Source organism: Meleagris gallopavo, chromosome Z (genome assembly GCF_000146605.3).
Source record: "Meleagris gallopavo isolate NT-WF06-2002-E0010 breed Aviagen turkey brand Nicholas breeding stock chromosome Z, Turkey_5.1, whole genome shotgun sequence".
Lineage (NCBI taxonomy): Eukaryota > Metazoa > Chordata > Aves > Galliformes > Phasianidae > Meleagris > Meleagris gallopavo.
This window is the reverse complement of record NC_015041.2, coordinates 63,155,065-63,172,732: the sequence shown is the minus strand read 5'-3', so window position 1 is coordinate 63,172,732 and position 17,668 is coordinate 63,155,065. Positions and strand designations below refer to the sequence as shown.

General features: G+C 49.2%; 1 protein-coding gene across 1 annotated transcript in view; it reads left to right on the top strand.

The window, feature by feature from the left end:
- Nucleotides 1–4,380: 4,380 nt before the first annotated feature.
- CORO2A (coronin 2A) overlaps nucleotides 4,381–17,668 on the top strand; it is a 28,040-nt gene continuing 14,752 nt past the window's right edge. Inside the window, exons 1-2 of the mRNA XM_010726179.3 lie at nucleotides 4,381–4,877; nucleotides 13,869–14,069. Coding sequence (XP_010724481.1) covers nucleotides 4,875–4,877; nucleotides 13,869–14,069 — 204 coding nt within the window. The 5' untranslated portion in view covers nucleotides 4,381–4,874. The remainder of the gene's footprint in view (nucleotides 4,878–13,868; nucleotides 14,070–17,668) is intronic.

Genomic DNA, 17,668 nt, shown 5'->3' with positions numbered 1-17,668 from the left:
TGGAGGGGGAGCTCGGGTAGGGCTGCAGCCCCAGAGCCCTGTGCTTTGAGGTGGGGGGGATGAGGGGGGCACGTGTCGTTTTCCAGAAGTGCCCCGAGCCCTTAATCTGAGCCCCTTAGCGGTGGGTGTGGACCTTTAGGAACAAAAGGCAAAGAAAGGCAATTGATGAAATCAGGGCCCGTCGCAGGATGGCTGATTTAATGGCTGGTTCCCAGCTGGCTGATCTGAAAGGCTTCCAGCCAGGGTGGCAGATAGCGTTGTTTTTCCTAGAACGTGCCTCTGAGCAGCTGTGAAAGGGTCCTACTGCCTGGCAGAAAGGCGTGCTGAAAGGTTTTTATTTGCTGCTGTGTATTGATTGGACTACAGCTGCTCAGGAGGACGTTCTGCATTATTCATGTGGTAGATACCTTCGCTAAAAGCTAATGCACAGCCTGGAAGCTGTGGGAAGTGGTGCAGTCCTTTGTGTGGTTTTGTTGATTCACTGGAAAGCCCGGACCACACTTAAGCTTGTTTTTTTCTTTTTTCTTTTTCTTTTTTATGAATACGGAGATTGATATAGCAAATTGAGGAATGTGAGCTAATGTCTCTTCTCCGTTCTTGTTTACAATGACCTGCCGATTTTTCAATTTTAATTTTTTTTTTTTTTTTGAACGCATTGTTTATATAAAACTTCTAGCCAGCCTGGTCCTGTTCGTGAGATTTCACCTGTAGCTTAGTTTTCTTGTGGCACAGGGCTTAAACTGCTCCCCTGAAGGAGCTCAAGTGTCTGAGGTGAGGTATGCATGCCAAGGCAGGCTTTGAAAACTGAGCATCTGCAGTAATGGAGCCCTGCACAGAGCTCCACAAATGCATATGCATTCGTTTTATCTGTGCGAATTCCCACTGGCGAGCTGGATGCTGGGGCACTCGGCGCCTGCAGCAGCAGAGCCACGGGAGGCAGCGTCTGCCTTTCTGCTGTGCGTTGGGGGACCGCAGCAGGGCCACTCTCCAAGATCCAGGTCCTCGGAGAGGATAAACCCCATCTCCAGGGCAATGTCCGTACAGGCAGGGCTGCGGGAAAGGAAACTGCCCCTCCTTGCCCTGCGTTAGGGGGAACTGAGCTGTGCACCGGGAAGTGAGAACTGTTTTATCTGTGCTGTTTACTGCTCTCACGACAATAAATCTGTAGCCCCTAGGTTTCTAGTGGTGTTTAAAACAACATTTAGGACTTCGGATTGCTCCACGATTGACTTGGGATCCAAAGTAACTTCTTCCTGACACGTCCTCCTTGGCAGCTTTGTTGAGCAGCAGACACGGAACTTGTGCAGCATGGTGTGCCTGGGATACAAACCCTGATAAAACATCTGCAAAAGGCAGGGGAACGTTCCATATGTGCATCTCTTATAGGTAGTGCTGACATTTTTCTGTTTGCCTGCGGAGTTGCCTTTTGGAGGATATACTCACCATGCACGTGAAAGTTTGGAGGATGGAATCAGTGGGTGGGTTGTTAGAGAAATGCAAGCTCTAAAATGTGAGCGTGAGGGCCTCAAATCTGTCAGGGTAGAGAAGAAAATGGCGTGGATGAGGGCAGGGGACTGGATGCAGGCTGGGGCCCCGAGCAGCCCTGCAGGGGCTGTGGCATGGAGTGGGGTGCACACAGCTGGGGCAGGGGAGCGAATGACAAAGGGCAGCAGCCACACACATGGGACCTAAGTGGTGGATGGCTGCTCACTTGCAAAAGCAGTAAAGTTGGCAGGAACGCTTAGGTTTTCTACGTTGGAAGAGTCTTCTCCAGTAGCTGCTACCATCATTGCTTTCTTATGCGGAAAGAGACAATTTCTAGTTTGAAACTGAAGAGGGGAAAAACGGAATTCATTGGGGATGGTTTATCTGTTGAGATGCAAAGGATGATCTGTGTAGCTGTCTGGATTTTAGGAGCTTTCTATGGACTGCAAGGCACCTTTAGCTGTTACCACTGTCGCTTTTCCAGTAAGAGCTGAAGCATGTACTTAAACTAATAAAGCCAGTGGTGCTGGTGTCAGGTTAGACTTCATCCTGGCACCCGGAAACTAATCTAGAAGGGGATCTTCTTACAGTGGAGAAGGCGAAGACACTCTTCAGCTACTTTTTGCCTGTAGATATGTATGTCTGCACAGGGGCATTTGTTTGTTGGCAAACCCCAGCACGGACAGAGGTGTAATGCAGCCTCTCCTGCACGCCACTGCAGCCTTGACTTTCTGTGGTGGAAGCAGCAAGATTTTTTGTTCCTGAGAAGACGTCTTGTGACAGGAGTCCTGGATCACTGTTTTGTAGTCTGGACTCCAGGGTGTTGCTCCAGATCTCCTGTCACAGACAAGACAAGAGTTCTCCCTTGCAGAAGACAAGACTGATCTGCTCTTGTGAAATGGCTCATGACACAGATGTTTGGTGTGCTGGACCTGGAGCTCAGTCTGATGCACTGGAAAAACAAAAACAAAACCATAAACAACAGTTTCCAAGGACCCATGAGAAAAAAAGGTCTTTTGTTGGCTTTTTGTACATCAAATCTGCCTAAATTTACTAGCTCCCTTATATTTTCTTGACTGTGCTTCAATTTCAGTTTCCATTGTATCCAATACTGTGTTCTTTCCATGCCACCTGCAAGGGCTTAACTGTTTTACCTACCATGTTTCTTGCTCCCGTGCAGCAAGCTTTGTCACTGTACTTAGATCTCCTTTCTGAGCATAAACGGAGTTGCAGTTAATGTTTGGACTTTCTGTCTTCTCTGGACAAAAGTAAACATTTATGCTGACTTTAAGAGGGGAGTTGAAATGCTGGTGATCTGCCTTGGCAGCTGCACGTTTCTGTTGCATCAGAGAGCAGTTTTGTTGGTACCAGAGGAATGGAAGATTCAGAGGTACTGCGGTGCCTTGGCTGCTGTTGCTGCTGTGTTAAACTTGTAGTCAGTTCCTAGCGATACATCTTTCACACTGACAGCAGCACAGGTCACATAGTTTCAGAGGGAGCCTTTCACACCTGAAGATAAGGAGCACTTAAAACGAGAAGGCATAGTGTCAGTGTGTGGGTGGCTGCTTGAGGACTTTGCTTTGAGTTTATAACGTACAATTTCTTGGAAAGAGCTTGTTATAAATGAAGGGCCCCTGAGCATGAGAGCGTAGGAGAGAGGAGCATTCACATTTATGATAGAGAGCTTTACATGGGGAAGCAACAGCTGCTAATGGGACGAGATGAGAACGTGCAGCAAAGGAGTGCTCTCACAAAGCCTCTGCCTGCTCTTGCAACGATCTGACAGCAAAAAAGCTTCCTTGGTATTTTTAGGGGTTCCCTCCAGTTTTCTCGCAGCCCACAGACCAGGGACTGCCGCATAGGATGAGGTATTTATGAGCAGGTCCGTATCGTTGGTGACCCTTTCATTAAGTGACGTACAGTGCAACACAGCAGGCTTTCCCCGGGCTGCTGGCACATGTCTCCGGGGGCCGGAGGTGAGTGCTTCTGGAAGAAGTCCCTGCTCTGCCTGTTCTCAGGCCGTGCCCGAAGAACAGTAAGCAGAAGACTGAAGGTCTCAGGTGCATGGGGGGTCGCTTTGAAGCAGGTAGTGCAGAGCTCCAGAGAGCGAGCAGTCTCTGTCCTTCCCTCAGCAAGGCAGTGCTAGAGAAAGCTACGGCCACGCTGTGGCTGTGGACAGTTTTGCTAGGAGCAGAGGAGCTGTTTGTTAATGTTTGTGTCAATTCTGTCCCTATTGCTGCTGCTCTCGAAAGGGAAGAGAGGAGGGAGGGTGGTGAGCTGTAAAGAGCTGACTGCTCTGGAGAGATCACCTGAGAGCAAAGGTTGCGCAGGGTGGGATGAATGGTGGCTGGAGCAGCTCGGGCTGCAGGAGGCTGACTGCTGGTGCCTGACTTGATCTGTGTTTGCATGAGGGATGCTGTCCTGTCTTCCAAAACCCTTCAGGGACGGGTGTGTCTTACTGGCAGAAAGCTGTCTTACTGCAGTGCTTGGTTTAACAACAGGGGCACGTTTCCCCACTTCCTTTTCTACTGGAGAACTTTTCATTGTCTTGAAAGCTGGTGGCAAAGAAGGACACAAAGGACTGAAAACTGAAACCCGTGCTGTACCTAGACATTAGCACTCCCAACTAGCACAAGCAGACACCTTTCTTGCTGCTTGCTTGTTTAGTCTTTGCTGCACTCCTGCCAAGTTGCAGCCAGCAGCCATTTCTCTGCTCCGGGCTAGAAAAAGAGGTGAGAAACGTGGAGCAGTGTGAGGTTGAAAGTTGTGAAGCCACTAGAAAGTTCCGCTACGCACTGTTTCTCCAGTCTGTCACTTGGAGTGCTGCTGCTTAACAGCGGGGGCAGGGTCAGCTGGAACACGTGTGCTGCAGAGAGATCTTTGCTCTGTGGGAGAAGCGTTGATAATGTTATTCAGAGTAAATGTAACGACCTGATATTTGTAGAGTCCTTCTCTTGCTGTTGCTGTAATGATCCCAGCCTAACTGGGTGGACCTGAGACTCGGTCAGCTTGTTTGGTTAATCTGGGCATCTCCTGAAAGAGCTTCTGAGTCTCGCCGGAGTGCAGCAGCCTGGGGAGAGATGTTTTCTGTGGGTGGTGCAAGGAACGCTGTGCCTGCTGACCCGACACCTGCAGGGCTGTACCTGGCTGTGCCCTGACAGCTCAGTGACAGTGGGGAGCCCAGCAGCAGGCAGGGAGCGCAGCAGCAGGCAGCCCTCGGTCCCTCCGGTGCCCTGGCACCTGCAGGGCAGCTCTGAGCAGGGGTCAGCACCCCTTCACGTGGGGCCTCTGAGACCCAGACCTGAGCCTGCACGAGGACCGCATGGGAGCAGGAAGCAGACATCTTCTGGCTTCGGTGTAAACCTGCTGGGGGACAGCGTGGAGAGTGGATGGTGAGTACTTCTATGGGCTGTTCTGTACAGCCCGCTTGGCACAGAGTCACGTCGTGAAAATTACGGCGCATGTAGCTGGCTGCCAGGTAGAAAACCAGCAGTATTCCACGATGTCTTAATGACTTCATTTAAAGTTATGTATTTAACTGTTTCCTTTCCGCCAGCCCTGGCACATTTGGAGTGGTTGTGTCCCTCCTGTGTCCCATACTCAGCGTGATATGAGGTGTGGGGCAGGTGAAGCTGGTTTCATGCGTGTCCTGATCTTGTCATCTGTCCCTGTGTGTTAACAAGCTGCCATTAGCTGACTAGCCTTAGCAGAGCCGAGGGAGCTTTTTTTGTGTCTCCCAAGGTGGCTCCTCTCACCTTTTGGCAGCAGGTTACATAGTTCATTTTTTGGATGGGGAGAGGTAAATGTGGAGATGACAGGAAAGGGAAGAGAGAGGATTTGGCAGGAGAAGGATAAGCAGAATGAAACTGAGCTGAAGGCGGTAGAAAGAAAGCAGAGAGGGAAGACATGGGCCTAAGCAGATTTTGGGAAGGCTGGTGACTCTCGCTTTGTTTGGTTTTATTACCTTTAGCTGAATGCATGCAAAAGTTTTGTAATGTGCTTGGCTGAATCAGGGCTGAAAAGTAGATGAACACCTTCTTTTAGCCATCAATCCTAATTACATTTCAGTCTGTTTGTTTGCATGCAGTTTGAAGCCTGATTCTCCTGTGGCACTCTCCTTGGATACTTCTGATCAGTGTTCTCAAGCGGCCAGCAAAGTCACCTTAAGGTTTATTTTTTGGCTATGGAAGCATCCCTAAAAATGACGAGGTTGAAAGGTATATTACCTATACCATATAAGTTTAGCATTTGTAAAGAGAAAAGGAAAAAGTTTTCATAGCATTTCTCATTGAATTATTCATGGTAGCTTTCAAAATCTCCCTTTATCAGCAGTTGCATTCCTTTATTTGTCCCTATTTTATCTCTTTTTGACCCTGCTTGCGTGATAAGGAACAAATGGTAGATTTATTTTTTTCTGTTGTTTTTCTGCTTTTCAAATTATTGCTAATGCTCAGATTAGGACCTCAGAAAAATCATCCAGGACTGTAGATTCCTTGATGGAGGGAGGGGAGCGGCAGGGGAAAGAGCGTCCAAGTTGTCAGGCTGGATTACCTGGACACAGTGCTTTTCAGGGTGGATGATGAGGGAAAGGCAGAGCTTGGAAACCTGCCTAGGAACAAAAGGAAACAGCACTTAAAAGCGTTGTGGAAGACTGTCACACCACAGCTTTCCCAAGGGGTCTCCGGGGATTGGCAGAATCTCAGCCGTGCTCTGCTGCTGCCAGGGCGGCTCTCTGCTGGGCTGCAGCACAGGCAGCGCTTAGCACGGCTCTCGTGGGAAGGGAAGGGAAGGCTTGTTGAGGTGAAACTGCAGAGAGCAGAGGAAAGATAATCATTAATCTTAGGTGTCAGTGGTGGGTGTTCGTGCCCTTCAGCCCGAGACAAAAGAGAGCAGTTATTTGACAAGGGAGTTGTACCATCTGTGTTGTGCATGATGAGCCGGAAAGCTCTCAGCCCGGTTGTGAGGTGTGCTGAGGAGTGTGAGCATTTCTGTACGTATGTGGATGGGGAGAGGATGCAAGTCTTGTTTATCCGGTGGTGTTGTGCCAGACTGCTCTCCTGGAGCTCTGATATCAGCCCTCAAATCGGTGGCAGAAACGGGAAGACGGTTCTCCCTTTGCTTACCTGAAAGTGGGTGGGACTGGACGGCATTCTGTCAGACCTTACAAGCTGTGATTCAGCCTTGGAAGTCAGCGCTGGCTGAATTGAGTGCTGCTTCTGCAGTTCACGCAGCCCTGCTTCACGTGCCCTGCTTGGGCGCCAGGATTGCAACACGGACTTGTGAGGGATTCTTTATCGCTCCGCAGGTAGCGAAGAACAGGATGAAGTGGGCGTTGTGGGTGAGGAGAGCTCAGAGAGCCAATGTGGTTTTGACAACGGCAGTAAAACAAATGCCTGCCTTCTCCTGGCAGTGACGCAGTGCCAGGGCAGGCACCCTGGAGATAGCATCTGGTTATCAGCAGCAACACCCTTCACCAGCTGTGTGTCTCACCCCGTTCAGGAAAAGCCTTTTTGTGCCTGGAGGCCCAGGAATGCACCCTCAGGGAATTTCTGTGCCAAGCTGCTCTATTTTCTGTGCCTGTTGGCTTTGGGCTGTTTTGGGGCAGATTGGGGCCGGACTTCCCTGAGAAAAATGCTCGGGCCGGTTGTGTTGTAACCAGCTGGCCTCAGCTCACAAGCCGTCTTAGCCCGTTAGCTTGAAAAATTTCCCATGCCCACGGGCCTCCCAGAATTTACACTGATGGAGACCCCAAGTGGTCCAAGCAAAATGAGATGTTTCTCTGCCCTCTGGACTTGTTCATCCATCTGCTGTGAGTTCTCTGGATGGCGCTGCTTTGAGGGAGGGCTTTTGTGCCTCCATCTCCTTCCTTCCCTTTCCACAATATTTCCTAATCTCTGCTTCTGACGATCTGGTCCCGTCAGACCCATTTCTCCCACATTCAGCTCTGTACCCAGGTTGTGCCTTCCCTCTGCATGCCCGTGTTGCAGTTCCATGCAGCTTTCAATCTAAGGGATGTAGAGCCTGCTTGTTTTCATGGGGACACAGCAGCAGGCTTAAACTCACATGTTACATCAGCCAAACAAACTCAGACTTCTGGCGTTCATCTCCTGCTGTACCACTTCTGATAATGGCTCTGAGCAGCGCTACGTTTGACAGCAGCCATTCGGACCTGTCACTGGCAGCTGTAATGGCTGTTGCTAATCAGCTTGGCTTGCAGCGTGGTGCTGTGATGAAGCACATTGCTCTGCATTAGCAATATCAGAGTTCTGCCTTGGATGTTAAGAATTGCAACTCTTCGTATGGCTGTGAGTATTTCAGTTGTAAGCAGCATAAAAAGAAGATGGCAGGTGTCCTGCAGAAGGAACAGCGCTGCCTCACAGAGCCCTGCCGCACATGAAACTGCAATATTTCTTCTCTGTTCCTGCTCTGTTAGTCTCTTCCTGCCCGTTGGAAATATCCAAATAATTTTCTAGGACGGTATCTCTGATAAAGCAGATTTTATTGCAATTGCAATGGCGGGCATCCCGCAAGCAGGAGGGCACCCAGAGAACAGCCTTACGTCTTTTATTCCTATTCCCCGACACTGATCTCTTTCTCCCCTGGCTGAGTACTGCAGGTTCACAATCTTCTCGACGCTTGACTAGACATGGAAACACTGGGCAAACATCAATGTTTGCCGCATAAGCATAAATCTGTAGTTAGTTAATTAACTTATTCCACAGCTGATCGTTATCTTGCGGACATCTGCTTGTCCTTCTTCCCACAAAGATGAGCTTGGGAGAAAGACAGGGGAGTATCTTGGTGCCTGCCTTCGCATCCCAGCCTTCTCACGAGGTGAGGCAGTTTGGCCTTGAGTCAAGGCCCCAACTTCTTTGATGTTTGCTAAATCTGTTCTTTTGCTGGCAGCTTCTTATCCTGACAGAACAACTGCACGATATGTTTTCTAATCCCCAACGCACTATACTCGCATTCTTTGGAACAGTTAACAACTATTGCAGTTTTGCAAGAAAGAATTAATCACCTAATTCAGTAGTGATGTTTCTGAAACATGCCGCTAACGTATACAGTATTTTACTTCTTAGATCAATTGTTTCTAAGGATAAGTTACAGAATACAAATGTATTATGTTCTACTTGTTCAAACCAATTGCTCTTTTTAATATCAAATGCAGAAACAACGTTCCATTCCCACACATCAGGATCAGCTGTAGCTCTGTGGTCATTGCTAGGCTGTAATCAGTGCTGCCTGGTAAATGCCTCTGGTGGAGATTGATAACTTTCCCTCTTCTGCAGCTGAGAGTTTTATTGCTCCCTAACTGGAGACTGTGATACAGCTAAGGCACAACCTCGCTGACTGTCTCCCCTAGACTTTGAAAGCAAGTGATTTGAGCCCTCCTGGAGGACTTCTGCGTTTTAAGCCTTCCCCCCTCATCTCCACAATGAAGCTTTTAGGATTTTTTTAGGCAAAGTGCCCCCAGTGCTGTTTGCTAGCACTGGCCATTGAATTCTCAAGCTGCCTGGCACCTGTCCTGTTTGCAGTGCTGGCACCGATGTCTGAGATAGATGTGTTGCTGCTGATGAGAAACACAAGCTGAAGTGCTTGTGGAGAAGGCTGGAGCACTCTGCTCAGCCTGATATTCCCTGCACTTTTGTTGTGTACCACAGGCATCGTGCATCTGCCCTGGGAACAGACAGCTCATGCCATGCTTCGGTACTTCAGCACAGAGCTGGGCTGCCTTATCCCCTGCATGTGTATTCAGAGGAGGAAACGTGCCTGGGATAAAAATACCCAGAGAGCGCCCAGATGAGTAAACGGTGGGACTGCTCAGCCCCCCCCTTCACATTCAGTCATGGGAAAATTGTTGGTGACACTTTGCTGGGTCGGGGTGGATGGCAGAGGAAAGTCCCAGCTCCAGAAGCAGACAGGCACGCTCAGCCCTTGGCGTGGCGGGTGAGCCCCGGAAGCTAACAGTTCTGCTGCGTGCACCTGGGAGATAAAAAATGAAGGTCCTGCCTGGCAGCCAGCACATGAGTAAATGGAGGTCCTGGCCCACATGCCTTCTGGTGTCATCTCCCCTCTCCTGTGGGATCTGGAGTGATATGTTGTGTGTGTGACACGATAGAGTTGCAGGGCAGCAGATGGCATATGCTTTGGAGCTTGCTAGTCCCTTGGGACTGGGAAAGAGAGGAGGCTGGCACGCCTGCAGTGTGTCATGCAGGAGCTGGGCATGCTACGCGGGATTTCCTGCCCCTGAACATGCTGCTTAGGTTACAGACCCATCTCACATCTGGCCTTTTCGTAGTCTGAACTGCTCCCTGAACTGGCTCGGTGGAGCACAGCCTGCAGTGGTGCTCACAGCCCTGCTGGAGACGTGTGCACTAGCTCACAAGCAAGGTCTGGTTTGCAGCTCCTGCTCCCTGCAGTGCAGGCTGGTTGGTGGCACAGCTGCACCTCCTGCACGGTGCCTGGGTGAGCTGAGGGGATCTCAGCGCTGCCAAAGGGACTCCGGTTCCCTCTGCATCCTGCCGTGATGTGACCACCATCCATTTGTGCTCCATTTGTCCCACACCACGTGCTTTTTGTGATCCAATTCTACTCAAGTCCATTTCCCCCCCCCCCACACACACTGTATTAATTTTCTGCTTTTTGAGCAAGAGAGAATAAGAGAAAGGATGGGCTGAAGGTGCCAGCACATGAACAGACCAGGAGTATGTGCTAGAAGTCAGCTGGTGGCAGTGTGTATTTCCGGGAGATGAGGTGCCCTCAGTCTTCCTTCCAGGTTTCAATAGCTCTGTAGGTCTTCTGGCTGCTGCCACTGTCTACACTGTACACCGAGACCATCGAAAATGGTGTAAGGCCAGAAGGCTGCTGCCAACCTTGTGAGTTTTTGGACCATTAGAGTCGATGTTGCTGCCGTGACGTAATACTGAGCACCAGAGGAGAAAGTGCTCCCAGTTTGCTGTGGGTTAGGCTATGACACATCTGGGTGTCCTCAAACACAGGTCTCACTTTTATCATGTGTCTATTTTGTTCGGCGGCAAGAGAAATTCACCCAGATTCACAGAGGAAGCAGAACTCGGATGTACGTGAGATTTTACTTGATGATCACATCTTGAGCAGGCTGTTCTGGTACACGGGAACCCTCTGCATCACTTGTGACTCATTAGTCGAAGGCTAATTTTGCAGCCTTTTGCCCCAGAATAATCTCAAGCCGGCAAAGCAGAACAATTTTTTTCAACTTTCCACCGTGTTCTCTTTAACTCTGGCTGTTTATTTCTGGTATGATATGGTATCCCTATCCCACATAACTCCCTTCTGGGTAGAACCTCTTGGATCTTGGCCCATTTCTGCGATAATGTGGGGCCTGAGGGGTAATTCTGGAACTCTGCTTTAATTTACAGACCATCTTGTTGGCGTGGACAGGACAGTGCAGAGGCTCTGGGGCTTTTTTGTTTGCTACAGCTCCTTCCCTCACATCATTCACTGAGAAGCACCCATGGCAGACTCTTCGTAAGGCTTTTCAGTGGCCCATGTTTCAGAGCCTTTTCACTTTCCCAAAAAACTGAACTTTCAGAGTTATTCAGAAGATTGTATTATCTCATCAGCTATAGGATATAAGCTTTCTGTATCTTGTAATTTCACTCCCTGACCTTGATCTGCTGATAAATCTTCCAAATTTCCTGCTGATTGAGCCACATCATTCATTCAGTAACACGTTTCAGGGTTTTACAGAGGATCACACTGATTACAGATCTTTCTTTCCAGGCAAACTCTCCAACAGATCCACAGGCAGAGGTTTGTGTGCTTAGATACAACACATTTCTCAGGTACTCTCCCATTCTTAGAGAGGCTCTTTGCAGCACACTCGTATTTTCTGCATTTCGTTTTCATCTGTTTGCCTGATTTGCACTTGAGCATTATAATTTTGTCCTTATTTTGACTCTTCTTTCAATCCTGGGACTGCTCATAGAGAGGACCCTCTAAAAATCTCTGTTGCAAGCTGTGGGGTTTCAATATGGTTTAATGGCCCTCAGTTTTCCCCGGTCCAGCCTCCTGTTCAGGACTATGACCCACATTACAGGAGGTCAGGGCCTTCTATAGCCAAGCTGTGACAGGATTTCCAAGGATGGAGACCCCCATCACTACTTGAGCAACCTGCTGCAAAGCACTCCTCTGCAGTCCTCCCAGACAAGGTTTTCCTGTCGTTCAGCCCACGTCTACCTCCTAATGCTGATCTGTTGTTGTTACAACGGTGTTGTGAGGATCACAGTTCCACTAGGACTGTCTTTGCCAGTTTTCTGTTATTCCTAGGCATACCTTGCTCTTCTGTGCCTTGGGAAAGTTGTAGGTGCAGTCCATTTCAGTGGCAGCCAAATCTTCCATCTATAAATGGGAATAGCAAAGGGCTATTTTTCTGTGTTTCTTAAGCACTGAAGGCTGAACTGGAGCATTTACTTCCTTGTTTCCTTTATTCCTTGTTTGTAGTGAGACTCTTGCAGGTAGACTTTATAGGACATCAGTATCTTGCTGTGTATTCCTTCTTCCCATAGAAATGACAGTCTAACAATGAACTCTCCCCTGCTCTTGGTGACTCATTTCTCAGTTGAGATTGTTGCTGTTGAGACATCTCAGCAGCATCTCCTGTTCACAAAACCCCTCCCAGCTCAGGAGTAGTTCAGCTGGAAGTTCCCCGGAGCATGGTAATCAGCTTCCTTTTGGAAAGCTAATTTTCCTGCTGTAAGGACTTGCTGCATCCAGACAGCATGGTGATTTTATTTCATTTTTTCCCCAGCAAAGATAAAGTCAAACTCCTGCTTGTAACAAACATGAGGTTGTTTGAAAACACTGCTCTCCTGGGGCTGTGCAGGGAGCCAGCCCATTGCACCTCAGCTGTCCTTTTGCCTGTGAACATCCCTTCCTCCAAGACTAGTTTCCCAGAATCGGTGACTTCTTTATCAAGTAGTTAGCATTCCTTTGGTTTGTTTGGGGAAGGTGGCCCTACAGTTATCAGAGATCTGCTGCGCCTAATGTTTTCTGCGCAAGAAATTTAATCAGCTAAATATATGGGCTAATGCAGGTTTAGTGAAGGTACGACATTCTGTGTTGAAAGTGAGGGACAGAAGGGACTGTAGGAGCCAACTTTGATCTGCCAGGACCGACTTTTTATGGGTGTGGGTATTTGTTGAGGGTGGATCTGGCTCTGAGTTGTGCTGGTGGATGAGAGGAGGGCAGGAACTGGGACAGCACAGGAGACCTAGTGCAACTCGCAGACCAGATGTTGTGTGCATGTGAGATGCACGTTCTCTGGATCTTTGTGTTGATGGGTACTTCTGCAGCCCCAGTTTGGCTGCCCAGGGTCAAGCAAGACAGGTTGCTGGCATTTAGCAGCTTTTCCATGAGGGAAATGAGTGCCAGTTTGCAATGTCATGCTGGATGCAAGGATACTTCAAACTACGGTTTCTTGTCAAATGCTGACGATGCATCTTGCTTCCCTATGCTGAGTGCATGCTTTGCTGCCAGTGCTTACCCATGTGAGTGAGTGGTATCCGTTGTTGTAACTCGAAAGCTGCTTGGCTGGGACCCCCATCGAAATGCAGTACCACTGCTTCAGCATCACAATTAAACTGTGCCATTGCACATCAAACAAGGTGCAAAATCCTGTCCCTTTGCCTTTGCCCATACTTGCAGTTGTTTGTGTGGAACTCTTACACCTACAACTTGTTTGCCTGGTCTGCATTTGTTTTCCTTTCCATTCCCTCCAGGTGCCTCTTACTGTCTGGCTCTATCTGGAGGGAGGAGTTAGTAGCCAGGATTGCTCCTTCTGTACTGCGCTGGTAGCTTCCTGTGTTAAATCAGTTTTGTTTGTTCCATAAAGCCACACTGCCCTCTGTGAGAAGGTAGTTCTTCTGTTTGGCGTGCTTCAATTTTAATACTGTTCAAAATGCTGTCTGGTGAAGGGCTGTGGTGCAGCTATAAACCAGACACACTCTCTTTGTCAGTGGGAAAATAAACCAACAGGTGCCTGCCACCTCTCTGTCAAATCTAATTTTTCCTTTTATGCCAGCAAAACGTTGACTTCTTTTTGGCCTTAAACCACCGAAGAGCTAAATGAAGTATGCATCCGGGCTGGCTCATTCACTCCCCTCATCCAGGATGTTTTAACTTCCGTGCTTCCCGAGCGCTCTGCCACCTGGAGTCCTGTGCCCTGAGCCTCGCCTGGCTCTGCTGGGATGGCTGGTGGGGCTGGGGAGGGAGGACTGCTTCTCTCTTGAGCTCCCCTCTTGCCAGCAGAGACGAAAGGGGGAAATGTGGCCGGACGTACCCGCAAGCCGTGCTGACGGGGCCTGCCCTCACACTGTGCTGCTTTGTGTTTCTCCCCACAGATGTCGTGGCACCCGCAGTACCGCAGCTCCAAGTTCCGCCATGTGTACGGCAAGGCCGCCAGCAAGGAGAAATGCTACGACTGCGTGCCCATCACCCACAGCGTCCACGACAACCACTTCTGTGCTGTGAACCCACACTTCATCGCCGTGGTGACCGAGTGTGCGGGCGGAGGGGCCTTCCTTGTCATTCCCATCCACCAGGTGAGCTCCATCGAGGCAGGCTGGCTTTCGTGAGCGCTGGAAGAGAGCTGGCATCGCAGGGAGGTGGACCTTACAGAGGATATTCCATAGTGCTGTTTGTTGAGCTGAAGAAAGCGTGGATAGGGCCCCGGGTTCCCTGCAGGTGACCTAACACGTCTTAGGTAGCGGCTTGCAGGTTGCCAACACCTTCCTTCACGTAGTATCTCCGTTGCCCTGCGTAATCAGCAGGAACTGTGGTGCTCAAATGTTTGTCTCCTAGGAGAAATGGCAAATCAAAAAGCAGTTAGCAGGTACAGAGGGCAAAATCTGAACGGTGCTTTAGCGGCATGGCTTCGGCTGTCACCGAAGGAGAGTATGATATGTTTTGTTATAACTGCTTTCTCCTTCACAAAGGAATGCGGATATGGTTATGAGATAATGAAGCTCTTGAGCTTCAAGCACTGATGCTAGAAAAGCTTCCCTTTCAGAAACAAATCCCGTGTTTGTGGGTTTTGATGACTTAGAGATTTGATGAGAGGAAAAGCTGGCCATCTGACATTTGTGCTTTAGAAGAAGTCGATATGCATTAATGTGGATTACCTTCAGGATGAGGTTATGAGCTCTCTGGAATCAGACCAGAAGAGATGAAAGGCGAAAGTTCAGCCTTTAATTAAAAGTTAATTGATGGTGTTATTGTAATGCCACTTTTTCAATATATATTTGCTAAGGATGAAAGTGATCTGAGTGCACTTTAAGAACCTGGTATAGTTCCTGGCCCTTCTAGACTTTGTTTATTCAGTGCATTCACAGCTGGTGCTGTTGAGGGACAGTCCTAAGATGAACCATGCCCTGTTTTTCTTGGCTGAGTCACTTCTGCCCCCTCGACCACAATCGGTTGAGGCTGAAGAGCTCATCTCAGAGCTGCATCTGAGCAGGCAGCTGGTGAGTACAGGACATGGTGTGGGACCCAGCTCTCAAAGCATTGGTTAAACGAGCTGAAGATGCTTGCATTGTTTACTGTCACTTCTCAGCTCAGCCCATCTTTGGCAACAGTTCTTCCCTCCTTAAAACCTGCTTACATACTCCACCCAGCTATGAAATGTTGTTTGCAGAAGTCAAAAGCAAAGTAGAGCTAGAAAAGGTAAATAGAAAAGGATAATTCAAGTACACTGTGAAGATGTGAGATAGCTTTCATAGAGGGAAGGCTTTGTAGGATAGGCATCGATCAGTCTGGGTGAAAAAGACAAATAAGCAAGACAGGTGAAAAAGTAAACAGGGTGGGGAAGAGGTCTGGCAAGTAATTCTTAGTTGTGAGTGGTGAAGGGGACATGATGGAGGGAAGCAGGACCGTGGCAGGCAGAAGCCAACACTTTCACAGCTCAAATGTGGAGCTCACAGCTCAGGATGCTGATGAGCCTGAAGAATTAAGGGATTCAAAATGGGACTGGTGTATGGAGAAGAGCTGTGCTGTGAACTGTGCTTATTCAGAGGCAGTTCCTCTAGTTCAGGAAGCCCCCTGAGAGTTAAGCTTTGGCAGTGGATTGGGGAAAGCATCTGTATGTGCAGTGCTTCTTACAGCCGTCCTCTGAATACCTTCCCCTAACCCAGGCTGTAGGGGAGAGCTACTTCAGACACCCTCAGAAAGGGGTTCGCTGAACCTGCCTGTTGTGGTCCCAGTTAACTTTTCCACGACAAGCTTCCAATCTGGTGCCAGCTGGTGGAAAGCTGCAGCTTTTGACTTGTATTCCTTGAGGTGCTCTTTGTGGCCGCTGCCTCTCGTGGGGCCTCTGAGCTCCTGCCCCGCTGCTATGGAGCCGACAGCAGCCTGGTCTGCAGGTGTGTCTGGGGCAGTGCTGTCCCCACATGGCAGACTGCTAATCCATGGCTATTTTTGACGGGATGCACAGGGAGCAGACACAGCCCGCATGTACCGCAGTGTGGAGGAAGAGCCTAGGAGCCAGGATCTCACCTTTGGCTGGAGTGGGAAATGGTACCCAGACAGTGGGGGCTGTGTTGGAGTATGCTTTCTAGGGAGGATGAACAGGCTGTGCGGGAAGCTGCTCCCATCCCGTTCTGCCCCTTTCTTGCAGTTTATTCTGTGTCTGCATGCAGAGGGGCTGCTCACGTCGGCATGGCTCTAATGCAAACTCAGCCTTGATAAATTTGACAGTGTTCATCATGTTCCTCTCCTGCTGATTCATGGAAATGTGCGCTCATTTCTCCTTGACGAAATGCGTCTTTCTGCTCCTCTCCTCCCCTCTCACTCAACTTGTGAATAAGGTATGGATGGGAAGCAGCTCTAGAAAAAGAGCCCTTAGTTACACATAACCCATTCCCAGGCCTAGAAGCAATACTTGTGCCTTCAAGCAGAAGAGGAGTGAGTTGTATTTTTGCCACCACTTGGAAAACCGTCTTCTCTTGCACGGTGTGTAGGTTAGGCTCTCATGAGGATGTGCCATTGAAGCCAACTGAGTGGAAGAGCAATGCATTTCACCATGGAAGCGGCTGTGGGCGCAGGGGCTGTCTGGTGCCCAGCACAGACCTTGTAAATCTTGCAAGTCTGAGGACACACAGAGCGAAGAAAACTGGGAGCTGAGCTGCCATCCCACAGCATGGCCTTCATGTAGGTTGGTGTTTGACATAGACGTACTGTGGGAGTACATGCACCACAGATAAAGAAAGCTCTCGACTCAGATGCCAGTTTTGTGTCCTTCCTCTGAAAGAAAAAAAAATCTTCTGTTTTCCTTCTCTCGTGACCAGACTTGGTTGGGACTGCAGCGTGAAACAAAAGATAGCAAAATGGAAACAAAATCCAGGGAGACGGGGAAATGTTTGTATCCAGGTCTGTGCAGTCTGCAGTCCTTGAGTACACCACCAGCAGGTGTGAAATAGACCTCTTTGGCTACGTGGAACTCTCAGACACAAAGTCTGCTTCATTCTCTTGGATGACAAAGCTATGAAATGACAGCTGCGATGACCCCAGAGGTTTTAACTAAGTGGGGCCAAAGGAGATGCTGCGCCATAATGTGATGGCAGCGTGTGCTCATGTCCTCTGAAGAGCACTTGAGGACCGGGAATGACCAATGTAATGGTAGTCTGTGCTGTGCAAATCTACTGGGAGAGTTTTAGCTGTTGTTCTAGTGAGCCCCGGGTTTTTGTCAGGAAGCCATGTCTGGCTACAGTGTCTCACACTCTTCAAAAATGCCGGGAGCTTGTAAAGCAAGTGTTTGAAAAATTAAGCTAGTTATCAAGCTCTGTAAGCAACTATGAAAGCCAGGTGTCTCTGCATGGAGGACAACACATCTAGTTACTAGAACAGTGCTTGGCTGATGGAATTGAATTTCCCAGCATGTGAAAAACCTTCCACATGCAGCAGTTTGAACCCAACAGTATGTTTGTCTGAGGCTTGTCCTGTGTGCTTGTTGGCAGCTTATCGTGTTCTGTGGGCTCTGCTGAGTGCCAGAGCTGTGGAATTGCCTCAGGGCAGGTGGGACTGGTGCAAGCACAGATGGCTCCTTTTCTGGGATCAGCTGAGCCTGATGAGGCTATGTTTGCTAGGCAGAGCGGTCTCAGTGTGGCATGATGGAATGGCTGGGTAGCCTGGGAATCTCCCAGGACGA